This window comes from Macaca fascicularis, chromosome 4 (assembly GCF_037993035.2).
Source record: "Macaca fascicularis isolate 582-1 chromosome 4, T2T-MFA8v1.1".
NCBI lineage: Eukaryota > Metazoa > Chordata > Mammalia > Primates > Cercopithecidae > Macaca > Macaca fascicularis.
The window spans coordinates 160,929,874-160,946,248 of NC_088378.1; the positions used below are offsets into that span (position 1 = coordinate 160,929,874).

The 16,375-nt window shown below is 46.7% G+C and overlaps 1 protein-coding gene across 5 annotated transcripts in view; it reads right to left on the minus strand.

The window, feature by feature from the left end:
- HIVEP1 (HIVEP zinc finger 1) overlaps positions 1-12,730 on the minus strand; it is a 155,948-nt gene extending 143,218 nt beyond the window's left edge. For 3 of the 5 annotated variants that reach the window (XR_012434244.1, XM_045390527.2, XM_045390528.2), the window contains exon 1: positions 5,522-5,616. Coding sequence is in view for 4 of the 5 variants with exons in the window: in XM_045390527.2 (XP_045246462.2) it covers positions 5,522-5,561 (40 nt within the window). In the remaining variant the exon portion in view is untranslated. Of the gene's footprint in view, positions 1-5,521; positions 5,665-9,152; positions 9,265-12,345 lie in introns of those variants that run through there. The other 2 variants (XM_005554028.4, XM_045390526.2) reach the window with 2 other exon arrangements.
- Positions 12,731-16,375: the final 3,645 nt, after the last annotated feature.

The window sequence follows — 16,375 nt, forward strand, 5'->3', positions numbered from 1 at the left end:
CATAAACCAGTTTTTCATAGAAAGCAGTAGCTCTCTGGATTGAGTGTGTACCCTGTGTCAGGCACTGTGGCAAATGCTTACATTTGCCGTATCATCTCATCTTCACACATTATCTCCATTTGACACACAAGGAAACCAACCACATAGCAAGTCAGTGACTGCATGAGGCCAAACTCTTTACCTTTATAGTAATTAAATGTACCAAAGGGATAAACTATAAAAATCTTGTACATGAAGTAAAATTTCATATAAAAGAAACGTTAACAATAACCACCTGGTTTATCTGTTCAGGCAATTAAAATTATCACAAGTTTTTAATCAGAAGCTACCAAATATTGGAAGAAGCATTTCCTACTCGAGGTTCAAAAATGTAAACAAATTCCCTGAGTATAAATCATCTCAACCTCCTAGTTTGCTAAAATGTTAATACAACCAGGCCAGGCAAAGTGGCTCATGCCTATAAGCCTAGCACTTTGGGAGGCCAAGGCGGGTGGATCACTTGAGGTCAGGAGTTCAAGACCAGTCGGGCCAACATGGTGAAACCCTGTCTCTACTAAAGATACAAAATTAGCCAGGCATGGTGGCACATGCCTGTAATCACAGCTACTCGGGAGGCTGAGGCAGGAGAATTGCTTGAACCCTGGAGGCGGAGGTTGCAGCGAGGCAAGATAGTGCCATTGCACTCCAGCCTGGACAACAAGAGCGAAACTCTGTCTCAAAAACAAAAAGTTAACACGACCAAATATTCTTCTGTTGCACACGGATGACCAAAATGGTCTCTTCTGACATATTATAATCCTGCTAAGATAAGAGACCTGGAGAAGAATGATTATGATGTAATATCGTAAGTACAAGAAGGCACATGTGGACACAAGCAAAGGAGACCCAAGGCACGTCTGTGGCGGGGAGGAGGGTATCTGACAAGAGAACAGAAAATAAGGAAAAAAACTCAAAGAAGAGGTGACATCTTTAGCAGAGACATCTCCCATACAGAGTAAGAAAACAGTAGAAATGGAAAAGGAGAAGAGGTACCTTCCAGAAAGATGACCAAGCAGAGAAATACTGGATTTGCACACTGAGCTCCTGAAATGGCAAATGACTATGCACAAGATGCCGTGGAGAACAAGAAGGCCAATGGTGGAAAGCGACCCCATGTGTCAATCAAGGCCATCATCTGATCACATTCCTCAGTGCTACTTCTCACATTTTAAGGAATCTGGGCCGGGTGTGGTGGCTCACTCCTGTAATCCCAGCACTTTGAGGCGGGCGGATCACCTGAGGTTAGAAGTTTTGAGATCAGCCTGGCCAACATGGCGAAACTCTGTCTCTGCTAAAAATACAAAAAAATTAGCCAGGCGAGGTGGCGGGCACCTGCAGTCCCAGCTGCTCAGGAGGCTGAGGCAGGAGAGGGACGTGAATCCGGGAGGTGGAGCTTGCAATGAGCCAAGATCGCACCACTGCACTCCAGCCTGGGTGACAGAGTGAGACTCCGTCTCAAAAAAAAAAAAAAAAATTCTGGTTCTCAGACCAGAAAAGAGTTCTCATGTTTTGCAGGGTGTTCAGAGCCAAATGAACTCAACCAATAAAAATGAAAAACAGCTACACCAATTTTCAAAACATGTTTTGCAAAAGGTTAATACTTAGTATTTTCCACACTGACTTCCAATCTTAAAGGAAATGAAGCTTTGAAACCCTAGGCCCAAACACAACTAAAATAAGTAACGCCTCTTTTCCTTTTTTTCAAAGCTTTGAAAACATATTCATAATAATGGGTGGCAAAACACAAACAGAGCCCTTTATCACGACAGAAGTGGCATGGAACCCCCTGCAAGCCACCAACTCCTCCATTCCACGTTACCCAAGAATCCAAGCGAAGACCTGAGAAGGTGGTGGAGACAACCACAACCCCTCCGCAGAGCAGCGATGAGTAAGGAATGATGGCTGGGCGACACAGTGCTGCCCTGCTGTCAACTCACCAAGACCATGCGGAGGAGCCACCTCGTGCAGTCCAGTGACCCTTCTCCACCGAACCTAGGACAACATGCTAAGCCTTTCTTCTGAACACCAAGTGCTTCTCTCATGCTCTTTCAAAATTCTTCAACCTCACAAGGGATAGGTCGGTGTAAAAACTGCACAGGCCGTTGGGAAACAGGCATGGAGAACTGATTCTATCTGGTTTAACGCTGGGCCAAGGGTGAAGAGACTGAATTCAACAAAACCACAGTCCTACACAGTATACAGATCACCCATCAAGTCAGACACTGTCTCATTTATGTCCCCAATTTGTTTCCTGCCCTTAACCTAACAATTCTTCTTATGCTTTTTCTACGAAAGAACCTCTAGGAGCAAAAAAGTATACACTCTATCTCCTTATGAAAGCAGTCTGTGCCGGCCTAATTTTCAAATCCATGCAAACTTTCTATATTCTTCCACGATAGATCCTGGTATTGCACATTTTGACGCTTGTCTAATACTTTAATATGTGTATACGTGTGCACACACAGACAAGTATATGTATTTTTCCCCCAAGTAAAATTCACATTCCTGAAAGATACATGTTACCCTGTGGCTTTGCACATCCCTAGGGATATATCTGTCCCAGCAGGAGAACCAAGAATAAATCAAAGAAAGATTACATTCTAAGAGGTGAAACTGCCATGGAAGCATAAGAAAAATATAATTTGAGAAAGTATAAGGTATCTGTCTTTTAATACTGACTTAATTACCAAGCACAAGACAAGTATTTCAGACTATTCCCCCCAGGAAGCCGAAAAAGAGGCGATGGGTTTCCTGAAAACTCCTGAGCTAACGGCAGAAACAACAGAGACAAGCAGGGCTGTGACTGCTCTTCCGGTCTCCCAATTTCCTCTCCCCGCATTTCTTATCTCATCGCGTTAGAGATGTCTTCTAGCAAAGCAAAGCAGTGGATCACAGGTAGGGCACAACAAAGCTGATATTCCAAACTGTCACAATGAGATATTAAAGACACGCTCAAAAATTAATCTCAGTAGCTGACAGTTACCTGCTTACTCTAACCCCCACATCACTCCCAGGGTCCTCACAGACATTGTGAGAAGGAAAGCAGAAGGTTCTGTGTGTCACCGCTTAGCACCATCCCCTCTGTCCCTTTGCTTACTCAGGGTTTCCCAGGGGCACCTCAAGTTTCACTCCCATTCCCCACTGCTGAGTGAGCTACACTGGCTCAGAAGCCGCCTCTTCCCTGAAGTCGTCCCCTTCCCCATCAGAAGTCCCACTGAAGTGGCTTGACTATGCTTACTAGGGCTAATCTATTTCGATCTTTTCTTTAGTGGCTGAGAGTTCTTAACTACCTTAGTCAAGCAACTTTCTAGACTCTCACAGACAAGTTAGACCAATTTATTTCAAGTTCTCCTTGAAAAATCTAAAAATATCTTATTTCAGGAAAGAAGCAAGTTTTCTTATGAAAACTTTTAACTCTACATATGAAATGCAGGCTCAAATCTGAGGGCCTTTCCTGATCTGATTCCTCCTGATTCTCCCACTCCAGCCTCCTGCCTCTCTGTTGCCCTCTTGTCTCTCCTGAATAGAACTTCTCATGCTGTAGAAATGGAGAACAATTTAAAGTTGCTCAGAGTCCCCAAGTTACTTCACAAGCTCCTAACCCAGGATGAAATGCACTCACTTTGCCTCGTCAGCTTCGCAGATAATTTCCCAGCCTTAAGAACCAAATCCAGGTGTTAACTTTCCTTCCCTAAATCATCATTCTGCTTGACTCCAAACTGCGCCCCCTACATTGGAGACAAAATCATGACTCCCCACCTCTGTGGAATCTTCCTAGTGTTCATTTCTCACCACAGTACATAGTTACGTGTTTCCCTATCACCTCTCCATACTCCTTTTGGGATCTGTGTTTTATCATCATTTTATTGCTATCACAGGAACATGAAGTACATGAAGGTGGTAACAAACATGTGCTGAGTTGTACATTTATTTGATACAGAAAGGAAAAGAGCCTATGGCCTGCAAATCTGCATTTCTCAGGATAGTCATTTTATCTAGAATGTTATAAATATATATTTTAAATATGAAAAATGTTTAATATTTATGACCTAATAAATAAGACCTTAAGATCAATCATGTACTCCTTCCTTCAACAAACATTTGGGCTGCCATTAGCTGCCAGAAACTGTGCTGGGCTAGGGCTGCTGCTTGCCTATATGCTGCACTTGTGCCAACTAGAACAGGGTGCCCTCCCTGGACAGATAAAGCAGGGCCCATGTTTCCAAATGCCCACCTCAGCTGGCACCCTTGGGTCTGGAGGCTTTTCCTACCGTAATAAATGAGAGTGAGTCTCTGGGGAGTTCAGATTCTAGTGACGGAGACAGGCAAACACACATTCAATTTTCAACGTTTTCTATATGACTGTAAAAAATCTGATTTCCATAGACTACACTTAATGTTCTCATGTAAATCTCCACCTCATTGAACACTGGTTACTATAATCATCAATTTGAACTTGGGCTGAGGCACCCGCCTGAGGCAACAGAAATTTCTAGACAGGAAACAAGTACTATTTCCAGATTCACAGAGGCCATAAAATTGACTACATTTTCAAAGATCACCTTATGGTAACTAGTCAAATTGATTTTACCAAGAAGCATTTCAAATTAATCTATTTGATTTTTAAGTCACTTTTCCCCCTACATATACTTCAGAATTTTTTTTTTCTGTAATGATAAATATTTCATAAAATACCATACTCAGTTTGGAATTATTTGCTTTAATAGCTCTTTTTTTAACACTACTACCTGCTTATCTCCTGAAGTTTAATATAAAAGATAATTGCTATTCACCATTGATAAAACACATGAGAACAATACAAATCTTTTTAAACAATAAGCAAGAATACACTTACTTTTCTACTATTAAAAGTATTTGCAGTTGGGGGAAAACACACACTTTTCTCTCTCTATGTGAAATGTGTTATCATATACACATTTCTGAGCCACTGCTTCTTTGTGGAAAATAACTTAATTTGCCTCTGGCTTCTGCAAGTAACGGTCTGAGTGAATGCCTACAATTCTCTTCACTTCTTATCTTGTTAATCTAACTGATGGAGCAGTACAAAAATAAACCTCAAAAGAACTATGGAGGAGGAATGGAAAAAAAAACATAAAATTCATAATGATCCAGTTGGAAAAGAATATTTAACCATTCATTTCAGATTCCTTGACCCAAATATGGTTCCTATCAACAAACAGCAACTTTCAGCCTTTAATACCCCATCTAATGGTCTGGAAGGAAGGACTGTAATTTCATCAAATTCAATTAATTCATTCAACAGATATTTATTACGTATCTCCTGAGAGACAGGAATTGTGCAGGACTTCATGTGGAATTGTTCATGTGGAAATGAACAAGAGAAACAGAGCTCGCCACCAGGCAGGGTCAACATCTAACAAACTGCCAATCAAGTCAACAAAGAGATACTTTACTAAAAGATTTACGGCAAGCCTTACTTCTACTTAATGCAAAGCCTTACCTCTTAGATTTCTGGGATGAATCTGTTTAGTTCGAGGCATCTTCTTTGAATCAGGGGCTTCTTTTTCTTCTTAAAAACTCTAGATAAAGCAAGTCACCAAAAGGCAGCTCCATAAACTCAACATACATCAATTAATCCATGTGCTAAAAAAAGAAAAAGAAAAAAAAAAAAAAGAAGCACATTTTACTACCTCAGAAGAGAAAGATACTTTAAAAGTTATTGCCTAGCAGGGCACAAACCTAAACTCAAGAAAAAGTAACCAAGCTGGGCACCACTGCAAAAGATTACTCACTAACTTTTAATTAAACAGAGATCATTTTGTCAATATCTGGGACTTCTCATTAAGAAAACAGAAAAAAATCACAGTATCTTTATCCCACAAGAGTAGAAAAACTCACTTTGTGTTTTAAAACGACAATACCAGGAACAAGTAAAGTGTCACATCAGGCTACAAAAGGATTATGTTATGCATATATAGTAAATCTGCCCATTCACAGGGGCAGGGACGATGTCTTGTTCATCTTGTTTTAGTTAACTCAGCTAATACAAGGGGTTCCTACTGTGGCTGCTCCAGTTATTCAAGACCTCTAGGTTCATGGTAGGACCACACTTTCTGCCTCACTGTGTTTCGCAGGAACGTGTGCGGAATTGTAGCTAACGACCTGTGAGTGGATGAGACTTCACTTTCAGGCTGGAGCATTTAGTTATTATCACAGCATGATCCTCCAGAGTTCTTCTCTCGCTGCCATGGGATCAGGACTGCTCCAGACAGCAAATCTGACACCACCACAAAGTCGAGCTCCAGCTAACCCATGTGATTGCACAGCATATGCCAGAAACACTTTCTTGTTTGCTTAAGTAAGGTTTGAGAGTTATTTGTTACTGCAGCATAACCTAGCCTGTCCTGACTTACACATTTTAAAACACAGTGATCTGAAATACAATAGGCCAAGACAAGAATGACCCAAAACAGGATCACCCATCTCCCCAAATCAGCCACCTCAGATTCTTCCACAAGATTCTCAAGGATCTTAAAGCTGAAATTTTAACTTACTGCAAGAAAACTGATAAGCAAAGCCTACTGTCACTGTTAAACATGAAACAATGTTTAGTCATTAAGCAAAGACACAAGAATAGAACAGTAGGGCTTAAAGCTTTTGTTATATGTGGTACTGTACAAGAGAACACTTATGAGCACCTACTATGTGCTTATGTACTTTCTACACATTCCCTAATTTAATCTGTTAACTAGGAACGTAGCTATCATTTACTCATTTTACAGATTTAAAAAAAAAAATAGGAGGATAAGTAATTTGTCCAAGATCAGCAACTAAAGAATGTGGTACTACATGACTCAGTTATATCCAGTGCTTATTTCTTTCGTGGAGCTGATAACATCTACTTTCAGGATTTCTTTCAAGAGGCACAGCAAGTCATGACTACTTATCTTGGTGTCAAACCAGAGTGGGTTCAAAGCCAGGCTTTACCCCTTACTGTGTGGCCTTGTTCAGGTTACTTAACCTCTCTGAAGATCAGATTTCCCAACTGTAAAACTAGGAAATACTATCCACCTCAGAAGGTTGTTATAAGGACTAAACTAAAAATTGTAGACGCTTTGCCTGTCACACAAAAACGCTGAACTATTAATTCTCCCTAAGAAAGCCTATATGGGAAGAAATGCATCTAACATCCCAGTATAAGGTTTTAGAAATTTATGGTTTCATTATAGCAAAGAAATAGAAGGTAAAGAACGTTACAATTAACTTCAGTATTTTATCCCTGATCTGGCTGTATGTCAACTCAGCACAATATTATTTGCAATTTTTAACTACATGGGAAAATAATACAAAAAATGATGGTCTAACTATTTCATCTAGCATTGTGCTAAGTGATCTATAAAAGATATGGTTTCTCAACTCCTTGCACCAAAGAAACATCCACTATCTAATTCAGGAAGGTTCTGATTCAATAAAGAATTGATATACATCTGTACCAAATAAATTGTATGAATGCTTAATACGCTCCTTATTAAACTTAAAGCTTTTAAATGGTAACGATATTTGGAAGTTTTTAAAGCGTGAACTCTGACTGTAATCCAATCATGTGATCCCATGGGATCCGGAGCATAAATGTAAAATATGCACATTCCCTGTCCGTAAAGGCTTTCGGCTACCCCGTTCACCGCCTACCCACTGTCCCTAGCTGTCCATCCCCTGTTTAAATCCTTGTGGGGGTAAGTGGATATTTCTAAAGACAGCAGCATTGTAGCGACTAGGACGAGTGATAAACCGTTCCTTTAAGGGAAAGAAATAAATTCTACATGGAGCAAAAACATGACACGATCAAAAAGCGTAAAGACAGTTGCAAGGAGAAAAAACATGAATGAATGTGGAGGGCGGAGCCTGGGAAAACCCCTCTGCAACGCTGCACTGAACAAAGCGCTTCGCATGCCAGGAGGAGGGGGGAATGGAAGTGCCAGCTCAGGAAGGAGCCTGGAGTGGATGCAGAGAGCTGAGGAGGAGGAGGACGAGATGAGGCGAGCGCGGCAGCCCTGAGACTCCTCCTCGCCGCCAGCGCCGCCGCCGCCCCCTCCCCTCTCCAGCCAGCAACTCCTTCCCGAGCCCGACCCCAAGGCGAGCCCGAGCCGACCCGCGCCCCAACCCACCGCCCCCTTCCCAACTGCTGCAGGCGCGCACTCCCAACCCGGAAAGAAACTACCCAGGTGGCCGGGAGTAAACAGGCACTTAGAGCAAAGAACGAAAGGGAAAGAAAGCCACAAAGCCGGGAGGTTGGGATGCCGAGGCCTGGTCTCCCTCACCCTCCACCCCTCTTGCAAAATGCGTCTGCGGCTGGAAGGCGGCTGGGGAGGCTGGGTCCCTCTGTACCTGCTCGGCTCGCGCGGGGCGAGGGCGCCCAGAAGTGCCAAGTGTCTCCCGCACGCAGCCATCCCCTCTGCAAGGTCGGCGGTTGCACACACACGCACACACACACACACGCGCGCCCGCACGCCCCCCGCCCGCCGAGGGGATGTGCTCCTGCCCCCCTCCCCGCTCCGCCCCGCCGCCCTCCCCAGCTGCAGCGCCCCCGCCGCGGAGCCCGCGCCGAACCTGCTGCCAGGACGCCCGGCGGAGCCGCTGCCGCTGCAGCCGGCCCTGGAGCTGCGCTGCTGATGGCGGCGGCCGCGGCTCGGGATCTCCGCGACCCCCGCGCGGCGGCGGCGGCGGCGGCGGCGCCTGGGATCCCTCCTTCACTTGACAACCCCAAACACAAACATAACCTCCTCCGGCGGCCGCCGCTCCCGGGTCCCCCGCTCCGTCCGCCACCCCGCCGCCGCCCAGCAGCCGCCACGCTGAAGGCCGGCGACTGGCGCTCACACCACCCAGCGCTGAAATATTAAACAGGGGAGCGGGCCGGGGGGCGGGGGGGGAGCGCGGGGCGCGCGGGCGGGGGCCGCAGCCGCCGGGCGGAGGAGGCGGCGAAGCTCGCCGGCGCCCCAAGCCACGGCATGATCGCTGCCGCCAGGGAGCCGGGCAGCCGGGCTGGGGGGCGCGCGCCGCGGCAGGGCGGGCAGGCAGACCCTGGGGCCGCGGGGCCCGGGGCCCGGGGCCGGGAGGACGGGCGCGGGCTTTACCTCTCCCCCAGGGCAGAGTAGGGCACGTTTAGCGTCTTTGGGGCCGGCGGGAGGAACGCTGGCCCGGCGGCGCGGGGGAGGCAGGGCGAAGGTCGGAGGCTTTCCCGCGGGTGGGCGGGGCGGCAGGGGATCCCCGGGGGCGGGAGGAGGGGAGGCCGCGGGCGGCGACGCGCGGGCGGGGGAGGGGGCGTCCCCGTGGTGGCTGGGGTTGAGGCCGGGGCGAGGGGCGGGGGGACGCCCAGGCGCCGGGGCCCAGCTGGGCCGGCGCGGCCGCCAGCTCTGCCCGGAGGTAGGGGCAGGATGGGCGCCCGGCCCGGCACGAACCCGGAGCCAGTGCCCCGGGTCTCCCCGGCGGGGCGGGCCCCAGACCGCGCCGGCCCCGCCACCCACCCGCCGCTTCGCCCCTCCCCGCCCCGCCCGGCCGAGCCGCCGCAGGGACGGGAGGGGGGAGCGGGAGGAGGTGGCGGCGCGGCCCGGGGGGGAGGGGCGGGGTTAGGGACGCGGGGGGCGGGAGCCAGGGGTCGCGACGCCTGGGGAGCCAGCACCGGGCGGGGGCGGAGGGGCGGACCCGGCCAGTCACGCGGTCCCGGGAAGGCCTGGCCGGGTCGCTCAGTTGGGGGCGGTTGGTCCGGGAAGAGGGGCGGGGCGGGCGGGGCCGTAGTTTCTCTTTACCGTCTCTTTACTTTCTACAGCAGGATGTGGGCCGGCCGCTGACGTCATGGGGTCTCCCGGCCCCGCCCCTCGCCCGGGCCGAATGGGGGAGGGGGAGGCTCAGGGGCGGGGGGGGACCCCAAGGGGGTTTCCTCAGCAACGCGTAGAAGGAAGGGGAAAGTCATTGTGAAACTTGAAACTCATTAACTTTGAAAAACAACTTTTAAAAAAAAGGAGGGGGGCGGGGTGTTGGTTTGGAGAGTGGAAGGGGACGTATTATTAACCCTGAACTGAAACCACTTTTTGGTGGCGGATGTTCTATTAAAAGAGCGAGGAAAGCCAAGGTTATTCCAGAGGCCGCTCCAAAGCCCCGCTGGTGCTTCCCAGTGCCGAAGCTGCGAGCGCAATTAACCCCTGCCTGACAGCCTGACAGCTTATAGGGCCGACCCGGGAGGGGACTTCGGGGACAGAAAAGGGGGTACGGGGCTGGTCGTCGGACGTGGGCTCCAGGGACGCAGGGGAGAGCGTGAAAGGGGAAGAGGGAGTAATTAGCATGAACCAGGGTGTGACCCCGGCTGCTAGAAAGCAGTAGAGGAAGCAAGGAGTGGAAATCCATGGCAAAGCAGTGAAGAGGGGCTGAACCGGGGTTACGAAGAAGGTTTTCAGGGTTGGACCTAAAGAACGTTCGCAGTTTGGGGCACAGAAATTCAACACGTCCACCTCAAGAAGCAGGCAAAAGTGGCTGGTTTAACGGGCCACCTCAAACTTGAGAGGAATAAGGTGAAACAAAACTGATGCAAAAAAAAAAAAAAAAAAAAAATCCCTGATGAAACTAAACTGTTTTCCCCTTTTAAGGAATAAAAATGCTAAACGACCATACACCCACTAAGACAGCTGGCCATCTGTGCAAACTTGAATTGTTTTGTTCCCGTGGGCTTCCATAACGACGTCTAGGTTTTTCCTGCTAGAGTTGACCCCTAAAATTCCCCTGAGGAAATCGTACCTCTGGCTCATTTGAGCTAAGAAAAGCTCAAACCACCAGAATGGGAATGATTAAAAATGGAATACTCAGTAATGGCGAGTGTGTAGCCAAAAATAATGTCATGTAAAGGGAGAAATATGCCTACTACAAAGTAAATTTGGTTATAAAAGCAAAGATCATCCAACTGTGTACATGTACAATTATGTCTAGCATACTAATGCTAACCCTACAATGAAATAATGCAATTTTTATTTTCACTGTGATATAACCATCTCTCTTTTGTGAAATGAAACGATATCCAATAGGTTGCAATCACCAAAAAAGTATATAATGTAACTTCCCAACTGGGTTATTTGAATCAAAAAATAAACATGCGTTTAACTGTGAACGTATAGCTATTAATCTGTCAGGAGTAAGGTAATTTGATAATGAGTGGAGTTTGTATCACTTCGGAAGTGAAAAATGCTAACTGAATGAATAACGTTTAACCCAAGAATTGTTGAGCACAACATACTGTCAACACAATGTTTATGTAGGATTCAGCATTACTACGAACTTTCCAACAAAACATCCATGCAATTTTGAATTATAATAGGTAAATTTTGACATTTCAACTATTTCCTTGAGCAGCAAACAGATATTAAACTTTTATTTGAAATATATACAATACAAAATAGTTTCCTAGTAAGTTTTTGAATTTTCTAAATGCAGTTGTTTTCCTAATTCTGCCTTCACTTCTTCCTAGATATCAGGATGCAGGGAAATCTGGCTATACTATAAAGTAGCTTCTTTAGGCTTAATTGTTTTGTGGCAAATCCAATATATTTTCTCAAAATTTATCAAACAGAGCGTGGGAAAAAAAATGAAGCAGAGGGTGAATGTAGAGGATGAATGTGAATGGTAAACTGCAGTGTCAACTGTCAAAAATCCTGGGACAATGGGGGAGCGAGTGACCATTCTCTGCCCCCCAAAAAGAGGGGGCTCCAAGGGAACCATTTCTCTATGGCTCCATCCCCACCGGCCGCGTGAATGCTTCTGGAGCCCCCCTTCGGGAAAGTGGGGTTCGAGGGAGGACAGTGTCACTGAAAAGCTCAACACACGTTTTTCTTGGCGAACAGTTTGGAGAGGGCACAAAGTCCACCCCGGCCCCGCGTCCACTGGGCCCGCGCCACCCTGCCCGCCCCCGCCGCTGCGTCCCCGGCTCCGGTTCCCACGCGGCCGCCCGGCCCGGCCCGGCTCAGGCTCCCCCCTGGCGCGGCCCCGCGGCCCCGGCCCTCCGCCCAGCGCGCGGCCCGGCAGCGCCGCCGCCACCACCACCGCCACGCGGAGATCCCGGAGGTTCCTCCCCGCCGGCCGCCGGGTCACGCCGCCCGTCCCTCCCCTCGGCCCTCCGCCCTCCGCCCTCCGCGCGTGCTGGGCTTTCCCGTCCACCGGCCGAATCCCCTCCTCCTCTGGACGACCCGGCGACAAAACCTTCCCCGCACGCCCTGCCAACTCTGCCCCACGCCCAGGCTCTTCCCAAGCCAGGCGTTAGACAAAAGAACCGAGAGAAAAACTTACCCGAACTGCAACGCAAAAGTCTGATCCAAAGCTTCCTGGGTTTAACTTTTAATTTTAAAAACAACAAAAGCAGAAACCAAAAGCCTCCTAGGTTGCAAGTGGGCGTGAGAGGAAATGCTAGAGGGAGGCGCTTCATTCCCCGGGCTGCCTGTGCCCCCCTTTCTGGCCCCTGCCCGGGGCTTTGATGTTATCTAGTGCACCGCCTCCATCGGTTTCTACCTTGGGCTCTGCGCCGCTGAGAAGATAGACAGATCTTCCGCACTTCATATGCAGGTTCTGAGAGAGGCAAGCAGGTAGTCGCGGCAAAGGACCCACACTCCTTAGCCCCGCAATGAAAGAAGAACATTTGCACGGGCTTCCCGTTGCTACCTGGACTGAAATGAACAATACCCCTCTAGTGATCCTGGAGACTTACACCATGTGGTCTTTCCTGTTAGACGCACAGAGGGAGGCCTCCTACATTAGATTCATTTTCCGTCCACCCGTAGCACAAACTTGTAAGATGGTGGTGGAGTATGTTTCCTGAGGCTTTGTTCGGGTTTTAGATCTCAGTTTGGAAGGTAAATATTATTTCCCTTCTGAGACAGTCCTGCAGCCTTGAAGAGACAAGAATAAACCTCTAAAAGCAACAAATTCTATAACATGCTTCACATACACCATAAATTCCCTTATGGGTCAAAATATCCGCACACCTTTCCCCTCACATTAAGGAAAGCTTGTAACTGTTGATTTTCTCTTGTTTGGACACTAGCAGACACTGGATATAGTTTTTCATTAGGTTAGCAGTCTCGGGACCATCACTAACAAAGCACTACAAAGGATTTTTTTTTTTTTAACAGATTAGTAATAAAGAAGGATGGCAGCGTCTAGCAAGCAGGCTTACCTGTGCCTCCACTTTACACCAACAGAAGCTTGTGTTCAGGCCTTGCCCTCTGGGAGATTACAAATTAATGGATACAGGATAAACACATGGAAAAATACCTAGAGGGAAATAAAAGATACAAGAGGCTTATAAACAGAGCCAATTAAAGTTATACAGTTATTTACATGACCGCTGAGAGGCTTCCGCTTGAGTAGAGGACAGGGTGAGCAGAGTCCCATCCTGAGGGTGAGTTCTCAGTGGGATATTGAAGGAGAGAAAGTTCACGATTTGGCAGTGGTGGAAGTACAGCATTCTAGAGGAGGGAAATAACTGGAAGGTGAGAGCAAGTGAACTTGTGTGTGATGGTTTTTCCACCGAGAGCAGAACGTCTAAGCAAATGGGAAACAAGTAACACCCACACCACGACACTTTTGAGAGTGAAAGGGAAGGTATTAATAATTGTACTTAGGGCCGGGCGCGGAGGCTCACACCTGTAATCCCAGCACTTTGGGAGGCCGAGGCGGGCGGATCACAAGGTCAGGAGATCGAGACCATCCTGGATAACATGGTGAAACCCCGTCACTACTAAAAATACAAAAATTAGCCAGGCGTGGTGGCGGACGCCTGTAGTCCCAGCTACTCGGAGGCTGAGGCAGGAGAATGGCGTGAACCCGGCAGGCAGAGCTTGCAGTGAGCCGAGATCGCGCCACTGCATTCCAGCCTAGGCGACAGAGCCAGACTCCGTCTCAAAAAAAAAAAAATATATATATATATATATATATATACACACACACACACTCTCAGATGAGAGGTGTACACCTGAATTGCCCCAGGGCCAATGGGAAGGATGGGTTCTCTGGTAATGAACTAGGAAGATAGAATGGGCAGGCAACAGGCAACCAGAGAAGAGCTTACTCAGTCATCATTTGGAAGGAATTAAGACATGATATTACAAACAGTTGGTAGCCGTTTGGAGACATCTGGCCTGAGAATGGTCTTTTTAAGGACAGTTATTGTTACTGATGGATTTAGGATCGATATGGAGGCTGGTTACAAAAACTGCAGTAACATTAGCAGTTGTAATAATGGTAGTGGTAGTAATCAACAGTTATCGAGAGCTTGCGACTTGCCATGTTTTCCTATATGAACTCATTGAATCCCTGCCATAAACCCACACTGTAGATGAAGCAACAGAGGCTTAGAAATGCTACATAGTCTTCCAGGAGCTACAGAGCTGGTAAATGATAGCCCTATGGTGGGGATCAAGAAAATATTCAGATGCTCAAAGTTTAAAGATTATATTTTGTGAAAACCAGATTTCAATAACTGTATAATATTCTACATCAATGGAGCAAATAAGAAAAGGGAATTTTAAAAAGTTTTTCAAATTTCAATGTGTCATGAAAATGACGGTCATCCTGACATGGTGTGAGGCTTAGGGGAAAGCAGATAAAATGTCTTCAATTTTAGCCATGTCTAGTTTTTAGAAAGATGATTTAATTCACATTTATGCCAGTACTGATACTGTTACCTGTAGGAGACATACTATTAGAGGAAACCACGTCTCATTGAAAAGCCTCTCTTTCAATGACAAGTAATGACAGTTTAATGGGTATTATTTGGTGTACTATCTGTAAAGAGGGGGAAGAAAACTAGATGTGATTGATACTTGCAGTTCCTGAAACAATTCCTCATAAGCTATGTCCACAAGTGGCATACTGAGGAACCCTAGAAGAAGAATAGCATGCAATGAAAATGACCCAACCCTATCTGTAATCTAACAAGGTGGTATTTTTATTACAGTGGGCCCTGAGCTAACACAGTGTCCCACAGTTCTAGAGGCTGGGAGTTCAAGATCAAGGCATCAGCAAGCTTGGCTTTCTCTGAGACCTCTCTTCTTGGCTTGTAGACTGCCACCTTCTCCCTGTGTCCTCACATGGCCTTTCCCAGATGTAGTGCATGTACAGAGAGAGGGAGGAAAAAAGAGAGAGAGAGGGAGAGAGAGAATGCGCACACTGGCTCTTTGGTGTGTCTTCTTTTAAGGTCGCTAATCCCATTAGATCAGGACCCCACCCTTATTACCTAATTTAAGCTTAATTACCTCCTAAAGACTCTATCTCCAGATACAGTCACGTTGGGGGTTAGGGCTTCAACATGTCAATTGGCATGCTGGGGGAACAAATCAGTTCATAGCAGATACCAAGAGTATATTTACATAGAATTTTAGATAGAGTTGATGCCAGCCTAGGAAAGGGGCTTGTCAGTTGCTTGAGGAGGAGCTGAAGGACTTCATTCTAGACTTTCTTATTTCCATGAAGAATTACTCCTAAATAACTTGTTGTGTAAATATTCTTTCACATTTTTAGTAAAATGGTTCTCAAACTTCTTGTGGAAAGCCGTCTTGGTGCACACCTTTATTGCGCTATAAATAAAGTGATTTTGTCGATTGCCGAAGGATTTAAGGGTCTTATTTTCCCCATTGTAATCACAATCTGAACACAGGTAAATTAAACATGATCTGTCCTATCTCAAGTGTGGATACCCCCTCCCCTACCCCATAGTCTCCGCCTCATCCTTCCATTAATTTCCTTTATAAAATCGCACAGTCTACACTTATCTTACTGGTTTCCATGTTTATTATCTCTCAACCCTCCACTAGACTATGAGGGCTGTGAGTGTAGTGGCCACGCTTTGTTCCTCTCTGTCTCCCCAGCACCTAGAACAGTGCTGAAATAAATGTGTGTGGAATGAATGTTGTAGTTTGAGGCCTGCTCACCTTCCAGTTTAGTTGCTAAGCCTTTCATATCAACTTAACTGCTTTCTTGCTTTTTCATTTTTCTTTAAACATCCTTTTTAAAATTTCTGGACTCAAAATTATTATATATAACAGAGTTAAAGGGGATCTGCTCATGTTATAGACTGGGAAGCCAATATAAGGAGCAGTCATGTGAAATAAATGACAGCATCACCAGGTGGTTCCTGGCAGAGCTTGACTAGAGAGCTCCCAGTCCATCCTCCCTCTCCCTTTCTTCCTGCTCCCAAATCTTTCCCCTTTTATGCCTTTCGTAATTGTCACCAGAAACTCCATTGCCTTTTGCTTGCTCTTAATCTTCATTCCTAGATTTTTAAAAAAAGTTTCTTCTCTGCTGTAGTTTTGATAGAGGTTCC